Source organism: Plasmodium inui, assembly GCF_000524495.1.
Source record: "Plasmodium inui San Antonio 1 unplaced genomic scaffold supercont1.5, whole genome shotgun sequence".
Classification (NCBI taxonomy): Eukaryota; Apicomplexa; class Aconoidasida; order Haemosporida; family Plasmodiidae; genus Plasmodium; species Plasmodium inui.
Genome location: NW_008481839.1, coordinates 641,189 through 662,293, shown reverse-complemented (window position 1 = coordinate 662,293; position 21,105 = coordinate 641,189). Strand labels below are relative to the sequence as shown.

Below are 21,105 nucleotides of genomic sequence, written 5' to 3'. Positions count from 1 at the left end.
CTACAGAAACAACCTCTCATGTACCCTGTGCATAAGTGTGTACCCCCTACATATGTATATACATGATACATGTATGCATACATATATACATCTATATACCTATACATATACATATGCTGGCACTTGTGCGCATCCACACCCGCGACAACTCACATGAATTGCGTGCATAGCTGCTGTGCACGTGCCTGTGTTTATGTAAATTTGTCACCCTTCCCATTTGCTTCATCATTCCAAGTGTTACGCGTGTGCGCATAAATAGGCTTACGTGTTCACAAAAAATAAAAAAACCATTTGTGAAAATAGCTTCTTTTTTTTTTCATACATATAAAAAAAAAAACTTACCCAATTTGTCCATATATAAAAGTTAAAAAAAAAAAAATATAGTCCTAATTTTCTGCTCCATTTGGTTTCCATGCCAAGAAAGAAGTGGTGACTCACTTGTGCGAAAACGGCTCCACTCGCATGTAAGAGGACCGGACTGAACTGACGTAAAAGGATTTGTGATTTCCTTTTTGAGCATATCAATTGTTGAGAGAAGGCAAAAGGAAGGTGCCACATAGGGTGGAAGGGAGACGCATCACTTTTTTTCTAGGCCACCCATCACCACCACCAAGGAGGTCGCAGCTCTCATTGAATAACATCTCACCAGGATGAATCACCACAGCAACTGTGCCATCCATGTGGGACGCATCACGTAGGTGTGCTCACACGTACTCCAACTATATGCCTATCTGGTTGTCATTTATGTTTTTTCTCCTTTGCAATATTAGCCTACACATCGATTATCGAATAGGGGGGGAACACCAAGCTGGACCCATCAAAAAGTGCAACTATACGAAATGTGTTACAATGGGGGGTTGAACTCTGTGTAGGCGGCCACACAGGTGAGCCTTCTCAGTTTCTAAAAAAAAAAAAAACCTTTTCCTCCATCTGAAGTTCATTTCCCCGTTCGAACTTTCAAATTGTGTAATACAAACAGGATGGTGCGCACTTGGAGGTACAGTCGTTGGGGCATCGGCGATACACCTTTTCACTGCCACTGCATTGTTAAGGATATGGTAAAACTGGAGGGCTAGCCCCTAAATGAAAGGTATCAACCGGAGGGTTAAAAAGGTTAAGCCATGTGAACGGCTCTGTACGTGCGTCTGAGTATGCTATCACGTGCAGACTCATCGCGGAGGTATGCCAGGGCGACCAAATAAAAAAGAGAGGAGTGCGCAAGGTTTGCATACCTGAGAGGGCTCAAATTAAGGGAAGAAATCTAGCCGTGGCCAAAATGAACAGAAAATTAGAATTAGAAATAGAATAAGTTTGTCATAGAAAAAAAAAAAATCGCAATAGGGTCTCCCAGCTCTTTCACGTATTCCTTTTGTGCCAATTTGCTTCGAACAAAACAAATGGCCGATCAAGTGCCATCTCAAAAAAAAAAAAAAAAAAAAAAGCAGCCAACAAAACGATGCTATTATACACGAATGAGGGAGGTGCAAAGTAAGGGTTATGCTGGATCCCCCATTTTTTTTTTTCTCTTCCCAACCCTGCGTAGAATTATCCCTAGAAAGTCTGGCGCTGCAACGTTGTATTAGTAGATCGACAAATCGATAAGCGGGCGAGGTACAACAGAGAGTTGTATTTACACAATTTGACACAGCTTCTTACTTGCCCCCCACAGTGCTTTGACCAGGCAATGGCACCGTCCGAGCTGCACAAGCTGAGCTACTGGGAAGAAGTGTATCAGGGCGAGAAGGAAAACTACGAGGAGGCGAATATCCAGCCGGAGGAATGGTTCGAAGAAAACTGCGACAAAATTATAAACTGGGTGAGCAATCACTTTAGCCAACAAGAGAGAACAAAACAAGTCGCCATTCTTGACGTCGGGTGCGGAAATGGGTTATTCCTGCAGAAACTGCGTGAAAGAGGATTCGACAATTTATGCGGCTTCGATTTTTCCGCCAGCGCCATTGAGCTGGCTAAGAAGCTCTTCCGGGGACGCGACGGGGACAGCCGTATGAATCGTGGCGGAGATCCCACCGACGTCTATGTGCAAGTGCTAGACATTTATAACATCGGAGCCGAAGTTGGAAAAGACTCAAAACTGAAAAAAAAATACAAACTGATAAACGACAAAGGAACGTTTGATATATTTTTCATGAATGACAAAGCACAAGAATATTTGACGCATGTATCTTTTTTTTTCCAAGTGGATACACTTTTCTGCCTTACATCCTGTAATGCTTGCAAGGAGGAGTTACTAACCATCGTTAGCAATTTTAATCGGACGAATGCGGAATTTCGGTTGACCCTTTTCGATGAGATACGTTACGAAACTATAACCTTTGGGGGGCTGAAAGGACAGATAATCACCACTTTGATTTTTGCATGTTCGTAATGCGGAACGGCATATATGTGTTTGTGTGTGGGTGGGAGTAGTCCGATGGTGAATAGTGCCTACGTCGAGATCCACCTCATGGTAACAGGTGCGTGTTAGGGGAATGCCTAGGGGTATCTCACAGCGGTATCCCCAGACATGCGTCTACCTATGTATGTGTATATATGCAAACATATGCCCTCTGCTATGTGGGCTGCGTGCGTGAGTTTAACGAGGTGAAAAAAAAACATTCCTTAGGTGAATCGCATTATGTGCCAATTACACGCTTTGGAAAAGGTAGGGCGCGGGACAGCAATGAGGCTCCCACGACACACATGCGCAAATTCTACTGTAGCTTGCTCCTCCCCCCCGCCTTGTGTTCATCCACGAGGAAAGAAAACTCTGCACATTCGCGTAGAATAAGTGTGCCTCTTGTAAAAGCAAACCGTGTTCGTTTTTCCCTACCCACCTTTTTTTTTTTTTATTTTATTTCTTATTTGTACCTTTTACTTCATTTTTCTACCTGTGCAAATGTATTGGGTAATTAAAATGTCTGTGCCTTTGGCATGGCCCACTTTTTCGTCGGAAAAAAATGACACCCTCGTGCTAAGATAAGGGATCAAGGGAGCAGGCCTTTCCTTTAAGGCTCCTTTTTTGCATTTCGTTATACCTGTTTGTTCAGCGAACCGTCCGAGAGCGGGTAATCAGTTGCAGATGCCTTGGCTGTAGGTGGTTTGCCAAAAGTGTAACCGCCCTTGTGTGGGAACAGTGTGCCATGTGGGCAGATGTGCTCATCGCAAGTGGTGTCAATTTCGATACATCTTAGCTAATCATATGAACCCCCCACCCATTTCGTCCATTTGTCATTTTTTTTTTTTTTTTTTTTTTTTTTTCCATCTTGTTTTCTTTTCTTTTTTTTTTTTTTTTTTTTTTTTGTTTGTTCTTGTGAACCTTGCCATGCCATCATTTTATGATTTCCCCCTCTTTGTAGCCATTTCCCCCGGTGGCTCGTTTCCATTTTTTTTCCACTCCCGCACATTTGAACGCATAGTACGTACAAGTGAAAAAAAAAAATAAATAAATAAAAATAAGAAAAAACGTAACCAGATCAAGCAACACGCATATATGAAGTGCCTTTCCGCCTGCACATCTACGCAACTGCCGATTAACCATTTAACAGAAATGAACTGAGAAGGAAAGGGAAGGCTACCCTCTGCGTGAGTTCTGACCAGGCAGAGAGCCCAGCATCGACCGCCAAAGAAAGGAAAAAAGAAAAAAAACAGGAAAAACGAAAAAACAAAACAGAGCAGAACCAACCAAGCATGGAAAAGGAACACCAAATTGTGCAGCAGGGAGAAACCGAGGAACGTGAAAGTATACACCCCTAGTGAACCCCCCCCCTTCCCCTTTTTATAAAATACAAGTTAAGATGATTAAAACCATTTCGTTTGTCCTCCTAACATTCGCTTTCTCTGTGAGTATGTGTAACGCAAAAAAAAAAAAAAAAAAAAGGCCCACTAAAAAATGGGCAGATTCATAGGGATAGGACAAATACAGCCCTTCCCTCGCGGATACCCAAACGTGTGTGAATGCATAGATAATACAATAAATCTGCCTTACCATCTCATAGATGTAGTAGTAAGACATTTTTCCATGGTGCCTTCTTTTTTTCTTCCGGCTTCACATTTCAGTTACCTGCACTTACTCAAAGTACACATCGCAGAAGCGCTGTCCTGCCCCGGTGGGCAGCAGACGTTTGCGTCAAATCAAACCGCACATGAGCATTTTAACAAAAATTAAAAACTACACCGTTAAGGCTATCTACAAAACGAAGGTAGGTGCGCCGTTTTTTGCGGATACACAGTGTAGCCATCATCACAGCGCTTCCTTCACCGCCGCTTAACCCTCACCGCCGCTTAACCCTCGCCGTCGCTTAACGCCCATCGTCGCTTAACGCCCATCGTCGCTTAACACCCATCGTCGCTTAACGCCCATCGTCGCTTAGCCATAATTGCCCCTTAACCCCCCAAATCGCAGCTACTCACATACGTAAACGACATAAACAACCTAAACCTGCGGAACGAGAAAAACGAATTTTATTTAATCGCCCTACCCCTCAGCGATAAGTTCAACCCCTTCGTCGGTGAGTTCTCCCCTTGTACAGATAGCGCTGATTCGTTCCTATCGGGGTGATTGGCACATCCACATATGTATGTTCTCCTGTTCGCTGGAAAAGAGGCACGACAATGCTGCACACTCTTGTCCTAATCAATCTCATTTTCCGCGCGTGGCTCTCTTAACGTCGTAGGTACCTTTTGCCACAACAACATCCAGTACAGCGACAAGGCGTCCTTCCCTGTGTTTATATACGACATTGTAAGAGAATGGCAGAGCGGACTCACACAGATGGCGGTCCTCAGATGCAAATGCACCGCGAAACTGCACTGCTGAAGTGAACCGATCAAACGCACCACTCAACTGCACCTCTCAATGACTAATCCCTTCTCTTCTGAGTAGCTCCTAAACAAGCACATCGAAGTCCCCTGGAACTTCGTCATCGAAAAAGTCGACATAAAGAAAACCCCCTTTTACAAAAATGTGCGCATGTCCGATACGAATGCTTTATCCACATACCCAAATGTTAACAGTGAGTTTTTCAGAAGCGCGTGAGCATTGTTCCTATTCGAAAGGCCATCCTTTACTACGTGTCTGTTTCTTCGGAGAGTACACCCCTCACTGGCACTTCATCTCGTGTGTTTCCGCAAATCATCCAACCGCTTCTCTACTTAACTGCAGAATTAGACAGAGTATTTATCAACGTATTGGATTTCAAGGCCAAAAAAAACTTCATTTTTTTGCCCGCATGGATCATGCAATCATTGCAGCTTGAGTAGGGAAAGAATGAGCTCCGAAATGGGAGCAATCGACGGGATTGCTAATTTGGGAGTTACTGAGCCATGGGACTTTCTCCCACCTTGTTCGTGAGACTAACCCCCCCCTATCCTCTTCCCTTCATGGTGACTCATTCCCCTTCTTTTTTTCCCTCCCCTTCAATCCCATTTTTTGCAGCTGCTTCGACGTCGTCCGGATCCGATTCGTCAAACTGGAGACTGCATCCAGCGTTGTCTTACAACCCCACCATAAAAAATTTTTCAATTTAAGTGAACCAAAGGTGGGACAAAACAAACTGAAATGGAGTGAAGTAGCGAAAGAGGGGCGCCACGTCACAAAAAAGAGTTCTCTTTCCCCCCTTCGTTACTAGCATGTGTGTTTTCGCATCGTGTCTTCCGTTATCACTTCAACAAAGCATCGTCTCAACACAGCGTCGTCGTATCAATAGTTTTTTTTTTCTTCACCCTTCCTATGTACCCCCCCATATAGAAAACGCTGGAGGAGAAGCTGCGGTACTACTCCTGCCTGACCAAGCACAGCACAATCTGTATAAATCATGACGGCTTCGACTACTACTTTGACGTCATCAGGATGGACGCAGGTATGAACCGAGACGCGCCCGCCCAATCGGAAGCGAAGAGGAAGGCAATCGGAACCGCTAACCCAACCGCTAACCGGACGGCTAGCAAATGACTCACCCCGCGGGCCCTCCACCCCACTCCACCTGCAGGAAAAAAAAAAGACGTCGAAGTAGCCTCCATCCAAGATGCAGACGTAATCTTCGATTTCGTAAAGGAAAAATACGACAAGTGAAGAAATAAAGAAGAAAGCACCACTGGGAGCATAATACCTTCATTTGGAGCCCACTCGCTTATTCCTTCTCCAGTGGGTTATCTGTCAAGCACATCTAGCAGTAGCTTTTCATAGAGCACCACCTTCAAAAAGCGCGCTCAGTCGCAATTTTTAAAAAAAGGAGAAGCCAAAATGGAAGAACGAAAGCAATGGCAGAAGTCAATTTGGGAGTTACACTTTTAGGCGCGGTAAGAGGAAGGCGCCATAGACAGAAAAAAAAAAAAAAAAAATCAAAAAGAAATAATAACACAGAGCAGCAAAGTAAATAAGAAACACAAAGCAGCCAACAAAGCAGCCAACAAAGCAGCCAACAAAACAGCTCAACAAGATAGCGCAGATTAAAAAAAAAACTCCTGTGGGTGTAATCATACAGAGCTACTCTGGTTAGAGTAACCACGGAACGCACAAAACATGTCCGCTTCTTGGGGGGGGAGCCGCCTCGGTGCCCCCGAGTAGCAGTTAAACACTGGAATGGTGGATGGACGAAACGAGCGAAGAAAGTAATAGGGATCAAGGGAAGGTAATACGAATCAGAGAAAGATAAAACTAGAGTGGATTACAAAGTCACAACAAAAAAAGAAGCGTGTCCGTCAATTCCATCGGGACGTCACTCTTTCTCCCAACAGGGGAAAAAACGTACCCTTCTATTTTGACGTGCCAGTGAAAGGAATATACAACTCGATACCACTGCAGATTGGTCGGCGAAGTGGTGAGATAAGGTCCGTAAAGCCAGGAAATCCATCCCTGCCGCTGCCTCCACCACCATCACCCTCCCCCTATTAGTGACACGCGAGGCAGATAAAACCCCGCTCCCTAAGGCACTTCAAATGATACAGGTGATTACAAAAAAAAAAGACAACACTGTCACTTCTGCATCTACGTTCCCCATCGAAAGCGCACGAATCGAGGTAAATGTTATGTTGGCAGATGCTACAAAAGGAGGAGAAGAAAGAGACATAGGGTTTATCATGGATCTGGTCATAGAAGTAATAATTCGATGGTACCTCCTTTTGAATGTGTAACGGTAATTCTTGTTGTTCCTTGTCCGTCGCGTTTCTCTCCACCAGTCCTCCTCCATTATGCTCATCCATGTACGGCATGATCATATCGAACTGGTTCGATCGCTTATCCTCCATCTTGTCATTAATGAAGTAGTAGTCATTTATGTCCAAAAAATACAAGTTATTGTTTTTCATTTCTTTTTTAATAACTCCATTGTATATGACGTAGCCTTTTTTCTTAATTTCGTTGAAACGATTATACGTGTTCGCTTTACACCGCATCAAAATCCTGTTGTAGTTATCGCTGAGCTCACTTATGTAGAAGAGTTCCCGCATGATAAACATTAGGGTTAGGTAATGCATTTCTCGGGATGAGTTATTAATCAGGTGCTTCTTTAGGATAATCTGTTTATGGGTTCTACTTGGAGAGGAGCCTCCACTGGAACTACGATGAACTTCCATTCGGTTACTGTTCCTTTTTCCCCTCCGAGTTGAGTCACCCTTTCGCCTTCCATTCCCCTCCCTCTGTGCGTACAAACTGAGCATAATTTCTTTGTCCAGGTTTGCGAAGTGGGCGTTGCGGCGCACATACGTGTTGATCTCGTCCATCGCGTCAACCCGGTTAACCCGGTCAATCCCGTCAATCGCATAGTGGCAGTTCGGATCCGTCTGCCGAGGTGGCTTCTCACTGGGGTGGACCCCCCCTAGTCCATCAGGAACATCACCACTGTTCGATGCAAACACACTCTGTGCATCTTCCTCCCGCTTGCTCGTTTTCTTCTTTCCCCTCCTCAGGCGAAACTTTCTTTCCGCCGCACCTGCTGAAGTGAGCGCATCATCATTGCTACCCATTCGGGGAGAACTATCACCCCCATCGCCTTCCTTCCTCGACACATCCCTTGCCGAAGCGATGCAAACGTGCCTTCCATGTAGAAAGCCCCCATCTAAGCCACTTAAAAATGGGGCACCATTGAGGGAAGCTAAATTATGCTCCGCCTTCTCCATCACAGCATCATCAATTAACACGTTGTGAATTTTCACGAGGTAAATTATTTCATCATAGTTGCTTAACTGTTGGTATAGTGTTAACGCTTTATTTATGTATCCGAATTTTACATACATAAATGCCTTGACGCTTAAAAAGAAGTTTGCCTCCCGGGGTCTCTTTTCTGAGGGCTGCTTTATGTAGTTAAACAATTCTTCCAGCTTCTCCTTCTCGACTTGCTCGTCCAGGAGATACCTGTACAGCAGCATAACTCGTTCGTTTCGGAAGAGGCTGCTTTTCGACTTGGCGGGCCTCCTGCGAGGGGGGGATTCCTCAACCGGTGTAACCTCTTCACCGGGGCGCGCTTTCTCAACGGGTTTGACTTCCTCATCAAGGGGTGCTTCCTCAACCGGTGTGATTTCCACACCGGTGACCGCCCCCTCAATGGGGGTAACTTCTCCCACTATATGCACCCGATCAAAGAAGCATATAAAGAAGAGCACGCGCTTGAAGCTGACGCACCTGTAATGCTTGGCCAGAAATCTCACCAAGAGAAGGGGCTCAAAAATGAACATCAAAAAAAGAAACAAGTGAATGTACCTGCTCAGATACTTTACATCTTTTACATGCTTCAAATAGGTGTAAAGCAAGAAGGGTTTCTCCTTTAACCTTTTTATTACGTCCTTTGGATTGAAGAAATATCTGTACTTGTTCTTCTCCTTCACTTTGACGATCACCAACAGCTTTGCTGTTTTTATTTTGCTCAAACGGAACAGCTTTAGTATAAATCTTTCTGTTACCTTTTTGAGGACTTGCCATCTGCATTGCTTCAAATATGCAAACACCTTTTTGTTTTTCCTTCGAATGAGCATTTTGATGATTTCCATTTTTTTTACATTATCAAATTCTTTTTCGAAGAAAATCAAGTTTTTTGGAGAACTATCCTCTGCCAGGTTTTCAAATGTGAGGGGCGCACTACGACAGTGCGCAGCACTGGAAAAGTAATCACTCGTCAGGTTGCTCAGCGTTACGGTGTTGATTTCATCTGTACCATTTGAGTTATGCCTTGGCCTGTTGGGACCTCCCCCCACGCAGCTTCGTCGTTTCATTCGTTTTTCCTCCTGCCTGGGTTGCCTTGCGGTTTGTGGGTCAGGCCCACGGGGGGTCTTCTCCCCATCGACCCCCTTGCTGTTCCTGTCGCGCTCTATACCGCCGTCCCTGTCGCTGCCCCACTCAGCGTGATCTCTCCTAAACTCCATGCTTAGGTAGGTGTTGTTTTTTTCATCGTCGCGTTGGTCACCCTCATTATCCGCATCACGCTGGTGGCGCAATGGAGCCGACAATTGCTCCCAATGGGGAATAATGCGGCCTTTGCTGCGGTGTTCGTTACGATGGACGCCCTGGTCGTTTGCGAGTTTATTTTCTTCTGCCCATGCGCTTTTCTCGTTGTACCTGTTACTGCGACACTTTTTCCCCGTAGTTGTGCATCCTTTATTACTTTCCTGTAGCCATGCAGCAGGTAGGTTCTTCTTCACTACTTTATCCTCCTCCCCTGCTCTTCCTGTTTTGCCATTATTAGTGACGTCACCGTTGTTGCTGCTACTAGGCGGTTCATTTTTTTTTTTTTTTGCTCTTGCTTCCTATCGTTGCATAGTAATGCAAAAGGGGTAGCAGGAAGGGGGATGTCAAATTTAAAAAAAATGTCAAGCAGGATATCGAGAAGGATTCCTTTTTCGACGCTTTTTTTTTTTTCTTCTATTAGAGGGCCGCCATGGGTGCTGCGTCTGCTGCGATCAGTGGAGTGACTTGCATAGTGCCTTCCACGGCTTCCGCATTGCCTCCCGCAGTTACTTCCTCTGTCGCAACTCTCGCTACTTCTGTCGCTGTTGTGCGGGCGACCCGCCCATTTCGGAGTGCCGCTTGTGCTTCTCCCCGCCCGGCGGGCACCGCTGCCGATACTACTACTACAACCATCGCCGCCAGTGCGAACAAATCGTTTCTTCAAAAGAGATAAATCGCCCTGGAGGAAAAGCACGATGTGCTTCACTAACATACCAGGATTCAAATCAGCGGCGGATGAAATTTCGTAAACCTTTCGAAATTCGTAAGCATCCGTAAGTAACAGAAAAACCAAAAATTGGTTAAACAGTTTTTTCGTTGCAAAAAAGAGGAAGTTTTTTTTTTTTTCTACTCCTTGCACAGGGAGGGTATTTTTTTCGTTTTTCTTCATCATCTTCTTCTTCTTCCACTCGTAATTAAGGCGTTCTTTATCCCTTTTCGTTTTTTTTCTTTTTCTCCCATTTTTGACATAATAAAGGTGAAGGATGTACAAAGCGCTTTTAATTTTTTTTCCCTCCCCAATCGTCCCCCCACGTGTGATGAATCGCCTTCTTTTATCACTTACCGCGTCCACATAGCAAGAATGGCTGCTGTTCCCCTTCTGATGTGTGCTCTCTTCTTTCAATTTTCGATAAAACAACGAAAGGATGTGCATATGTTTCCGAAGGGAAAACATCTCCATGACGTTGTAGATGACCCGATACTTGTCGCAAAAACGGTTACACAGCAGGATAAACACATGTGCTGCGATGAAGTAATTCGTCTGCTTTATAAAGGCGTTTATAAGGCATAATCCAATCTCAGTTAACTCTTTTCTGCAGATTGGCTGCCTCTTTAGCGCATCAAGTAGGAGAAAAATGTTTCTTCCATTTTTTGCCTTCTTCTTGATAACCTCAGAAAAAAACTCGGTAACTGTTTTGGATCGAAACTGCAAAAGGGTGTTTTCCCCATATATGTACAGACAATGCTGAATGGCGCCACTTCCTTTTCGCTGCCCCCAATTGGGCGTAATTTTCATGTACTGGAATAGGTTCGTTATTGGCCTGGCTCCATCTGAGTTATCGATTGGATGCGAATTCCCCGCTCCATCGCAAGAAGTAGCATCTTGGGAGGCCATCTTCATTTTTCTGTTTCCCCCCCTTGTGGTGCTTCTTCCCCAGTTTTCCTCACCACCAGGATAAGGTTTGCACCAGGTGTTTCTAGGGCACTTTTTCGTAATTGTGTCCTTTTCCGCACCTCCCATGTAGAGGTAATTGTTACACATTAGGTAGTTACTCTTAGTAAGTATCATATGTTCCAGGTGTGTACAAGTACGATCATTCACCCCATCGTATAGAGTACCACCCAGGGCGGTAATGACCGAAAGGCACACTTCATTATCAGGGAAACCATTCTGGTGGGGGTCATAATATGGACTTATGCTAATAATCGAATTGTGCACATCGAACTCGTTTGAAATGCTTATTTTTTCAATTCCATTTTTTTTTTCAATTTTTACAATTTTCACATTTTTCCCCCTCGCTATTGTGTATTCCCCCTTCTGTAATTCGCATATGTGAATGGACTCCATCTCGCACATCATTTGGGGCTCATTTGTTGTGGCGTCCACTTTGTCACTACATGTGTTCATCTCCGCGCCGTTATGATTCACTGACACGTTCGCTTTAACGTTTTTTTCGCCGCTTAAGCGGCCTGCTTGGCCGACCTCGATCTTTTCGATTATCTCGAGGTTATCCAAAACTACATGCGCAATCTTCGTTTTGTCAAAAAAGTTCACCACAAAAATGGACACATCCGTGCAGATAAAGACATACAAACTGTGCCAATGTAAACTTAAAATGTGCTGCCCTCTAAACAAAACGCTGTTGTTTATATGAAACTCAAAAATGTTCAGAACCGACACGATTTTATTTGACGTCAGGACGCAAATGCTATTATTTTGGTGGTGATCAAAGTAAGGGTTAATTACGCAGCAGTTTAAATTTTTCACATTGTAACTGGATATGTTATTGTACAAAAATGACTGAGCAATGGTTTTCTCTTTTTTTGTTAAATTTGCGTACTGTTTGTCGTTCAGAAATGTGTTCTTCTCGTCTTCGTTAAAACTGTTCAGAATCTTATCGTCACCTCCGTATGGTGTACTTGCACACGCGGGACTTTCGTCAAGATAGCTACCTCTTTTGCTTATGTTAAAGTGACTCCCTTTGCACATGTTCTTCCTATTTAGGTGTACTACATATAGGTGGTTAGAGCTGTCAGCAAAGCACAGAGCATTTTCCTTTTTGCTCATTGAAATGTTTTTTATGGGCGAAGTAGCCACGCGTCTGCTCAATATGTTGTTTAAATTTTTGTCAAATATGCTCACAATTCCACCTGAACAGGAGGTTAAAAAAATACCTTCAAAAATGTGTAGACCGGTGATGTAGCAGTTGTCAAAGGTATGGCTAGCACATTTGCAGGAGCCGTGATGAGGATTTGTTTCCCCTTCTTCGTTTATTTCTCCAGCAGGTGGTGCTGTGACCTTGAGACAACTGCCATTTGTATTGCTAGCGTTCCCTTTGCAATAACTTCTGTTTAACATTTCCTTCAAATTTACGTACAAGCAGTAATTTTTCATTTTTCTCAGCTCCTCACATTTTTGCAACTTTCGCAAGTTCAAACACCTGTGAATGTAACTAGCTCGTTTCCTTGTTCTACAACTTCGTGCATCGATATCGTTGCAGCGCTTTCCCCTGCGCTGGGGGAATATGCCTCTGGCCATCTTCGTCATTGTGCTATGCTTAGATGAGTTTCCTGGACTTTCATTTCCTAGATCCCCCAATATTACTCTGCTTTGGAAGCATTTCTGAACATTTTTCCGTTCGTCCCCTTGCGCAAGTAATTATTTGTTCATTTATTTGTTCATTTATGGGTTCATTTATGTGTTCATTTATGTTTTCATTTATGTGTTCATTTGTTTATTCATTTATTGTTTTATTTTATTGCATTTTATCTATATTTTTTCTTTAACCATTCAGGTGATCCGTTTCCCGCATTCTACAATTTTCATTTGGCTTGTTAAAAAAGAAAAAACTCACATGTAAGCCCATTTTTTACGTATATCTGTTTGGCCACCCCATGTACCACCCAAATTGTCGCGTCAAACTAGTTCTAACGCGGCTATCGTGAGTCGTTCGAGGCATCCTCATTTTGTACTATATCTGCCGACCTGTTGCAAAGCACCAAATTTAGTCATCTTTGGAAAGCCGCCAATGATACATTTTTGCACACCGCTGCGATTTTACAATGAAAGAATTATCCTATTTTGGTTCACTTCGCGTGGGTTAAGTTCACCTGAGAAAGTCATTTTGGGGGGAATGGCACTTTTATTCGTCCACCCTATGTTGCCTATTAGCAGACCGGACTCTTGTCAAGTGTTCGTTTTGCTGCTAACTCCGTTCCCTAACGGGCGCATGTTTAATAGCGAAGATTATGTTTTCACAGCGTAAGTATACACATAATGCGTAGAAAAGCACACCGTTTTTTCTATTGTCTATATAGATATATCTATGGGCAGACGCTTGGCATTCTTTGCCTCGAAACTTGCCCCACCTAGTGTGCTTACGCGCACACCGTCTTGTTCTTAACCGTTCAAGGAAGAATGTTCTATCATTCCATTTGCAATTTTTTTTTCGTGGAAAAATTATGACCTGTTTAGGTTAAACTTTTTCTTATAATCCGGCTAGCACTACATGGCTAGCTCTGCTGATGTGGAAGCGCTTTTTACTCCTCCGCCCCCTCCCCAGAGGTACATACATACGCGGATATACCACCGCATAGAGAGTTAATTAAAACTGGCGTCGCTGAAAAGGGGGAAATTTTGAAAGAGATAAACATTCTCAGTGCACTAGTTCAAAGAGGGAATGAATCAAATTGTTTCACACTGGGACATTCCCCCTCGTTGTCGCATGCACCTCTTTGTCATGTACAAACCGCCGTCCACATTCGTATGCAGAACCCCTGGGAGATAACATTTTAAAGATAGTGTCTGTCCCTTTCGACTTCTTTTTTTTTTTTTTTTATACATCACTTAGAAAAAAAGTGAGAAAAAATTCTTCCCTGCATCTTTTCTGTTCGTCATAAAAATGGCCAAAATATTGCGCCGAAGGAGTAAGATGAATCAAAATGGATACACCGCGTCGGTATGCGCATGCTAACATGCATACTTGTTGATTTCCATTTCGCTTTCATCATAACGAATAAATATGACGAATAAAAATGGACGACGAAAGTGGACAACCAAAATGAATTTCGCCAGCGTTGCACAAAAATCCACGAGCACGGAAAATTCTTCTTCGTTGGGCAGAACAAATTGGAATATTTGATCAAAATAAAAAAAAAAAAGAAAAAAGAAAAATATTTTTTCAAATGACAAAATGTGTAAAAGGCGCGTCCCCCACTGGTTGTCCGTTTAACAACTGATAATACGAATACGTTTCATTTGAGAAGAAATCAATTTGCGCATTGGCATTTTGGAAATCCCCCCCCCTTTTTTTTTTTTTTCCATTTTGCATTCAATTTTCTGTGTCATCCTGGCAGTTAAAATGTTTTTCACTGAACCATTCTTGATTCGCAATTTGAGAAAGATATTTCCGTGTGTAGACGAGCAGAAAAAACATCGTCTTTTTTGCGAACAACTACGTTTCGTACAAGTATCAAAATAGTGGCACGTTTTTTTCTGTCTTCATTATTTGTCGTCTTAATGTGAGTACTCGTTCGTGCACACTTTAAACATGTGTATATACCAATACGTATACCTTCACATTCATGCGCGTACCCCTGAGTGAGGCATAAAATGGACCCATATAAGTTTAACAGCTGGATCCGAATTTTAATATGCCTTTGTTCTATCGGCTTGTACCTTTTGATTGCCCTGATGTTGCCCTTGTTCGTGGTTATTACCTTTCCGTTCACACTGATGAGGAGGCGGTCATTTTCCATTATCTTCGTAATTGGCCTAGCATGGAGTTGATTACTTTGCAATGTCCACGCACAGGCGAGATTTTACAACAGCACACATGTGACACACTTAACGCGTCTTTCCCCTTTGCACTTCACCTCCCAAGGCAGTGCACAATTTCGAAACAAGGTTCGGGATTTTCTTCGTCTCTCCCTATAATGACAACAAGTACATTTCGTGGTATAAGTTTGAAGGTCAAATCTGCAGCAGAGACAAGGTAGGAGGAAAAGAAAAAAAAAAAAAAAGAAAAAAAAGGAAAAATAGATTACACATTCTCAATCGCTTTATGTGCCTCCATGGGACATGGCCTTATGAATGTCCACCTGTTCGTGTTACCCCCTTTCACAACTCAATTTTTTTTTGTTACACATCGGGGGAGTTGTCCCATTTTATACTCTCGCGCCGCTTCACTTTTCAGCTGCACGAAGAAACATACAAGACGAAGAATTACGCAAAGGACACAAGGTCCATCCTGTGTGGCTCCATAAACTTCCTTAAGCATTACTTTTTAATAGTAAAGTGAATTCAAGAGATTGTGTCAGAGACAGGTTCTCTTCGAGGCAGGAGGCCAGACATGGACGCAGAGCTATACATACTCGTGCGATTATATACGCATCTGAGCGCGGATGCGAGATCGCCTCACTTATCCCATGCTTCTTCATGCCCACGCTTCTTCATTCCCACGCGTCTTTACCCCGTTAGGTCTTCATAATCACAGCAATAAACCTAATGATAGTCAAAGGCATGCTGATATACGCGCACTTCCGAGAGCACCCTGAAACTTTTGCCCTCAAGCACGTGCACTTTTGCAACAAGCTGATCATGTTAATAGGGTGTCTGTCGATTCTCAACGCTGTGCTGTTTGTCATCCCATTCTTTCTCTTCAACACGAATATGGAGTAACACACACAGAAGAAAAAAAAAAAAAGGAGCAAAGAGGAGGGGAAGAAGAAAAGATTCAATCCCTTTTTCTTAAACTCACGCAACTTCCGCTCACTTCACCTCTGCAGGTTTGGAAAAACGCACTACCTGCACGCCGGGTTCTACATTCTCATGGCGGACTTCCTGTCTCACTTTGGGATCATCATTTTTCTGAAGAGGTAGGGAGGGGCCCTGAGCGGGAAGACGAAAAAAAAAAAAAGGAGAAAAAATGCAAAAAAAAGGGAGAAAAAATGAGAATAGGTTGGCAAGTTGTCTAATTGTCTAATTGACCAACTTCGCCACGGCGTGACATTTGCCAAGTGGGGGGAGCCCATGACGAGGCATATATGGCTCCGCGCCGACAGACTCCCTCTCATCAACCTATATATGCCACTCCTCAACACACTCCCCCCTTCTTGCAGAGATAAGACAATCTTAAAATGCGTCTGCGAGTTGGAGCTTTTGCCCTGGGAAAAAAAGCAGAAGCTGCACATCCACAACGCGGACTACAATGATACTTTGATTAGTCCCCACGAGCTGACAAATTACCGTAAGAAAAAGGAGAAAAAAGAAAAAAAAAGGGGAAGAAGAAAAATGCAGCTTATACATTGTGTATGTCTACTTAAACGCGCTTCATAACGATGCCTAAGCTTTTATGCTGATGATGTAGATGTGCCTCTCCATGTCTGCCCCTACCAACCCCTGCCACAGTGCACGCCATGTTTCAGGAAGAACATATAACAGAGGAGCAACTCAAATATTACTTCGGAACGGACAACTACGAACAGATTTACTACATCATAATGAACAATGTGAAAGCTCAGAAGCAGATGGCGAATGCGTACCCGTAGCTCCCCAGACACATAAATAATGGTGGTCATGGGGCTGCTCTCCCACGCAGGGGGTGGAAGCATAAAATGGGTCTAACGACACAAGTGCGATAGCGTAAGAATAACGTCCTTCCTAATGAAGGAGATTCTCTTGGAGATTTACGCAATTTTTTCGTTTTTTTATGAACCCCTTTTTTGGGGTGATCCATCTGGGATGAACGAGTAGTCGCTCTTCCGATTCGAGTATGACTCGTTTGGCACAGAATAGAGGGGGCAATGCCACCTCAGTTGAGCTCTGTATTATTTGTTGGGCAACTATGAGGGGCAAATGGAGATACACCCCCTGAGGAATGATTTAACTTAAAAAAAGATTGTCCCCATTTGGGATTTTTTTTTTTTTTTTTTTTGTTCTTTTTCAAACATTTTCGACATAAAATGGACGTTTGTTATATGAATCCAAAAAAAAGGGGCGGCCCATAAAAGGAGCCTTTTCAAACTACAAATTGTGGCTGCCGCCATTTCAGTGGCACACCACGTGCGCACTATGTTAAGTTTACCGCGTGTACAGTAAGTCATTCTTACCGCATGCACACTGAGTTACCCTTACCGTGTCCGCACTATGTTACGCTACAGTGCGAGGGCGTCTGTGACTAGGCCCCCGGTCTGTACACCTTTGAAAAGTCGATGCAGAGGTACCTGACGACGTTGTTGCCGCTCTGCAGGAAGGGCAGATTCTCATTCTGGTAAGATAGAAACGTTTTACTGGGCGTATTAATCTTAATGTGATAAATGCCTTTGTCCCTGTACGACACGATATCATCAATGTACAGTTTGGGATTCTCTAAATTTACAAAGGGCAGCTTGTACGTACTTATTAACTTGGAGAGGTCTATCCAGTTGGATTCTGATTGGCTTAACAGATCGGACATAAATATTGGTTGCTTAAAGTAAAAGGAAATGAAACTTTTCTTTTTCCATTTCTTCAAAATGTAATTTGTATACTCATTAAAGTAGTGGTTCTTCATTTTATCATTGGTGTAAATATAAATCGGTTTCTGCACACTTCGTACGTCTTTGATGCATTTCACATAGATGTTGCTGTAGTAGAAGTTTTTTCCTTCCACTTCTTCGCTCGCATGTCTTTGTTGTCCCTCGTATGTGGTGCTCGCCTCCTCCGGTTGTACTTCCTTCCTCTTAGGTTTGCTTCTCAAGGGGGACGCAGCCTGCGGAGGGGACTTCTCCTCACCAACGCAGATGGACACATTTCCCCCCTGCGAATCACACAAATAGGTCTCCATGAAGACATTTTCATCGGAGTAGGGTACGCTGTCCTTATCCCGAAAAGTTAATTTATCTTTGTATTTCTCGAAAAAAGTTACGTGGGAATATCTTCTCTTCTTTATTTGGTCATTATAATATTGCTCATTCATGGAAATGTATTTTTTCTCCATGTCCATATTTTCACTGCTTACGAGCACCGTTATCTGATTGTTCGTATCAAAAATAATGTTGTTGTAAACGTTCAGGATTTCCCTTCCATTGTAGGTCTCTTTATCTCCACTTCGGGTGTAATTATCTATGATGATGTTATGATTTAGATTTTGGTATTTGTGGAAATGCTTGGCGAGGCGGTCCACGTAGGTGCAGATGTTGAACAGGTTGTTGCTCCTGGCCAGGCTTCCCAAGATGTAGTAGTAATCATCGTACATGTTGTAGTTGCATATATAGAGGCATTTTTCGCTTTCCCATTTTTTTATGATTTCCACGTCTGTGGGGTCCAGTTTATTGAACATGCGTCTGATGTACGCTAGTGGGTGGGCTCCTCGCCTATCTGCATCTTCACCGTCCCGTGAAGCTTCCTCATTGACCAGTGCCTCTTCATCACTGCCTTGTCCCGCCTCTTCACCTGGCTCATCTGCTTCCTCCGCACCTCCCTTGCGAGGCAACCAGCTGCCCTTCTTCACCTTGATCGTCTTGTTCGGAATAAAGATGCTGGAATTTAGCTTGCCCTCATTTTCTGATTCGCACTGCTGTAGGTGCTTCAATGAATTTTTGTAGTGATATATTTTGGGGAGGATAATGAGGGGAGTTTCGTTGTTTCTCCTTTTTATAATTTCCTTCAGAATTTCTATTTGCAAAAAACTGAATCGGCCATTCTCCACGTTCTGCTTGTTATAGCCAATGTTCGCTCCGTCTAGGAGGCACGTGTATGTTCCCCTTTCGAACAGTTTGTTTCTACTTCGTGCGTCCTGGACGAGGATTCTCTCTTCACCTCGGGGTGTGTCTGCCGTGTTGGACACGCTGCTGTGATGGTCATCTGGGTTGGTGACACTTGCGTCGATTTCCTCCTCATTTGTTTTGGACTCTTTGGAGGCTCCACCCTCGCCGGACACGTCCACCCCATTTGCCGCCCCACTAGCCGCACCATTCAGGATGGAAAAAAAATGCTTTATTTTGAAGATCTCCTTACTGTTGAACAGGTGAGTAATGAGGATGATATTCACAATGACGATGATGGTATGCTTTAGCGACAAGAAATACGTGTTAATATTTTCTTGGCAGTTTTTACAGTTAAAAGTGTTCTTTACATTTTCAGTTAGTTTTATAAAAGGCAGCTTCTTTATGATTTTGTTGACTTGATAGAAGACGGTTCTTTTTTCCTCCTCGTCTGCTTCGTCGTCGTACTTCTTAATGTTAATGCTCATCGACTCGTAGTTCATTTTGTAGAGCTCCAGGATGTCCCTCAGTTGGTCTGTTAGAACGTCACTCAGCAGCTTCGCCTTGGTCTGATGCGCAGCGGAAGGTTTGATATGCGATTTTTGTACCGTTTCGCTGGGCCCTTCCTTTGCCACCTCCCTGGCTGCTGTCACACAGCGCTGGCTCTGTCGAATTAGATGCTGCAGATTCTCGTACACGTAATGAATGAGCTTCAAAATGTAAAGGAGTTTTATCTTTACCCTGTTTTCGTTCATATGTTTGAAAATGTCAATTAGGAGGTAGTTATTTAGGATATACTTTTTGTCTTCCTCGCTCAGATGTGGAATGTTGTATTTTTCTAGCTGTTCGAAATGTTTTTCGAAGTTACTATAATCGATATTTTTTATCAAATTGCACCTTTTGTTGTTGATATGCGTGGAGTGATAGACATCTTGTTCCGTCTTGTTTGAAGCGCCGCTTACGTCGTGCACTCCGCCGAGGGGGAGATCCAGGACGTGCACGAGGATGTATCTGTAGAACCTCTCCCGGATGGTGATGTTCTTCTGTATCATTTTATTGATAGTAAGAAGGTACTCGTATATATAATTGTTCGTGATGTAATAATTGCAAATAGCCAGGAAGGAATTTTCCTGCATCTCTATGTTGTGCTTCTTCATTTTCTCGATGACGTTTATCATGCTGTTGATGTCGTTATACTTGCTGCATAAATTGAGGACATTTCCACATATGGTACTCATGTTCTTCGACAATTTCCTGTCCCTTGTGTAGGCTTCCAGCAGATCGTCCAGGCTGGATAACGCCTTCTTTACATCCTGTCCCTTGAGGCTGTTCCCGATTTCGACCAAGATCTTCCGGTTTTCCCTCAGCTGGGCCTTCCTCTGTTAAGCGATGGTAAAGTTGGCGGTAGAGTTGGCGATTAGCGTAGTGGGCTGCGGGCTGTAGTTGGCAACCGTGCTAGTTGCAGCGACACACATAGCCACGCAGCCAGGATTGCCCAGCCGAGCAGTACCATACCGACGCAGTGGACCCCCTATGAAGAAGTCACACAAATTGCAGCTATCATCTGCACATGCTCGTTGACTCGTTTCACTTTCGCATCACTCAATAGAACACACACTCGCCGCTGACTAGTCCCACTCGCTCGGTGTAAATCTTACGTTGTCATTTTTCCCACTGATGGCACTTAACGCGAAAGATCGACTGCTTATCGCAAAGGAGCGGACAAACCGAGCTATGTGTTTAAAACACAGTGTTATTATGAGAAGCACTAACGTGACCCTTTTTGGCAATCCATGTTTCCTTCTGTTTAGGAGCATTTTATTTCACTGTCCCGCCACGCACGTCATTCTCCTCGCGCAGTTGTTTTTCCAACTGCCGCCTGTGGAGCGGCGCAGGAAGTGAGAAATGGGGAGCAGGGAAATAAATCTACACAATTACGCAGCCGCAAAATTTAGGAAAAGCCTTAAAATAAAAAGGCATGCCATTCAAGGCGAGGAGAAGAAAAAAAAACGTCAACTTGGATATTTCGCATCTTCGAAACGGTGAGCCCCTGATGCTTTCGCCTTCTATTTAAGCGAAGAGATCCACACAGTTCTTTTCTTTCTTTTCTTTTTAACCGTGCAGGTATTCATATTTTACATGGTTCGCTTACAAACAGGCTACGCCGTTATGGCCGTTGTGCGGTTAAAGCATTTGATGGGGAA

General features: G+C 43.6%; 5 protein-coding genes across 5 annotated transcripts; 3 read left to right on the top strand and 2 right to left on the bottom strand.

Moving 5' to 3' along the window:
• Window positions 1-1,684: 1,684 nt before the first annotated feature.
• Window positions 1,685-2,386, top strand: C922_01601 (hypothetical protein; the record flags this gene model as incomplete). The annotated part of the gene is made up of 1 exon (XM_008817204.1): window positions 1,685-2,386. One exon carries the CDS (start codon window positions 1,685-1,687, stop codon window positions 2,384-2,386), a length of 702 nt encoding a protein of 233 aa, XP_008815426.1.
• A 1,301-nt stretch (window positions 2,387-3,687) lies between these two features.
• C922_01600 (hypothetical protein) lies at window positions 3,688-6,070 on the top strand (the record flags this gene model as incomplete). The annotated part of the gene is made up of 9 exons (XM_008817203.1): window positions 3,688-3,733; window positions 4,057-4,199; window positions 4,403-4,508; window positions 4,674-4,741; window positions 4,883-5,012; window positions 5,162-5,255; window positions 5,435-5,537; window positions 5,747-5,858; window positions 5,988-6,070. 9 exons carry the CDS (start codon window positions 3,688-3,690, stop codon window positions 6,068-6,070), a joined length of 885 nt encoding a protein of 294 aa, XP_008815425.1.
• An 818-nt stretch (window positions 6,071-6,888) lies between these two features.
• Window positions 6,889-12,704, bottom strand: C922_01599 (hypothetical protein; the record flags this gene model as incomplete). Its single annotated transcript, XM_008817202.1, has 2 exons — window positions 6,889-9,731; window positions 9,947-12,704. 2 exons carry the CDS (start codon window positions 12,702-12,704, stop codon window positions 6,889-6,891), a joined length of 5,601 nt encoding a protein of 1,866 aa, XP_008815424.1.
• Window positions 12,705-14,768: 2,064 nt separating this feature from the next.
• C922_01598 (hypothetical protein) lies at window positions 14,769-16,705 on the top strand (the record flags this gene model as incomplete). The annotated part of the gene is made up of 7 exons (XM_008817201.1): window positions 14,769-14,867; window positions 15,040-15,150; window positions 15,352-15,447; window positions 15,636-15,832; window positions 15,944-16,033; window positions 16,277-16,404; window positions 16,566-16,705. The coding sequence occupies 7 exons, from the start codon at window positions 14,769-14,771 to the stop codon at window positions 16,703-16,705; spliced, it is 861 nt and encodes a 286-aa protein (XP_008815423.1).
• Window positions 16,706-17,334: 629 nt separating this feature from the next.
• Window positions 17,335-20,718, bottom strand: C922_01597 (hypothetical protein; the record flags this gene model as incomplete). Its single annotated transcript, XM_008817200.1, has 2 exons — window positions 17,335-20,280; window positions 20,560-20,718. 2 exons carry the CDS (start codon window positions 20,716-20,718, stop codon window positions 17,335-17,337), a joined length of 3,105 nt encoding a protein of 1,034 aa, XP_008815422.1.
• Between the last annotated feature and the right edge of the window lie 387 nt (window positions 20,719-21,105).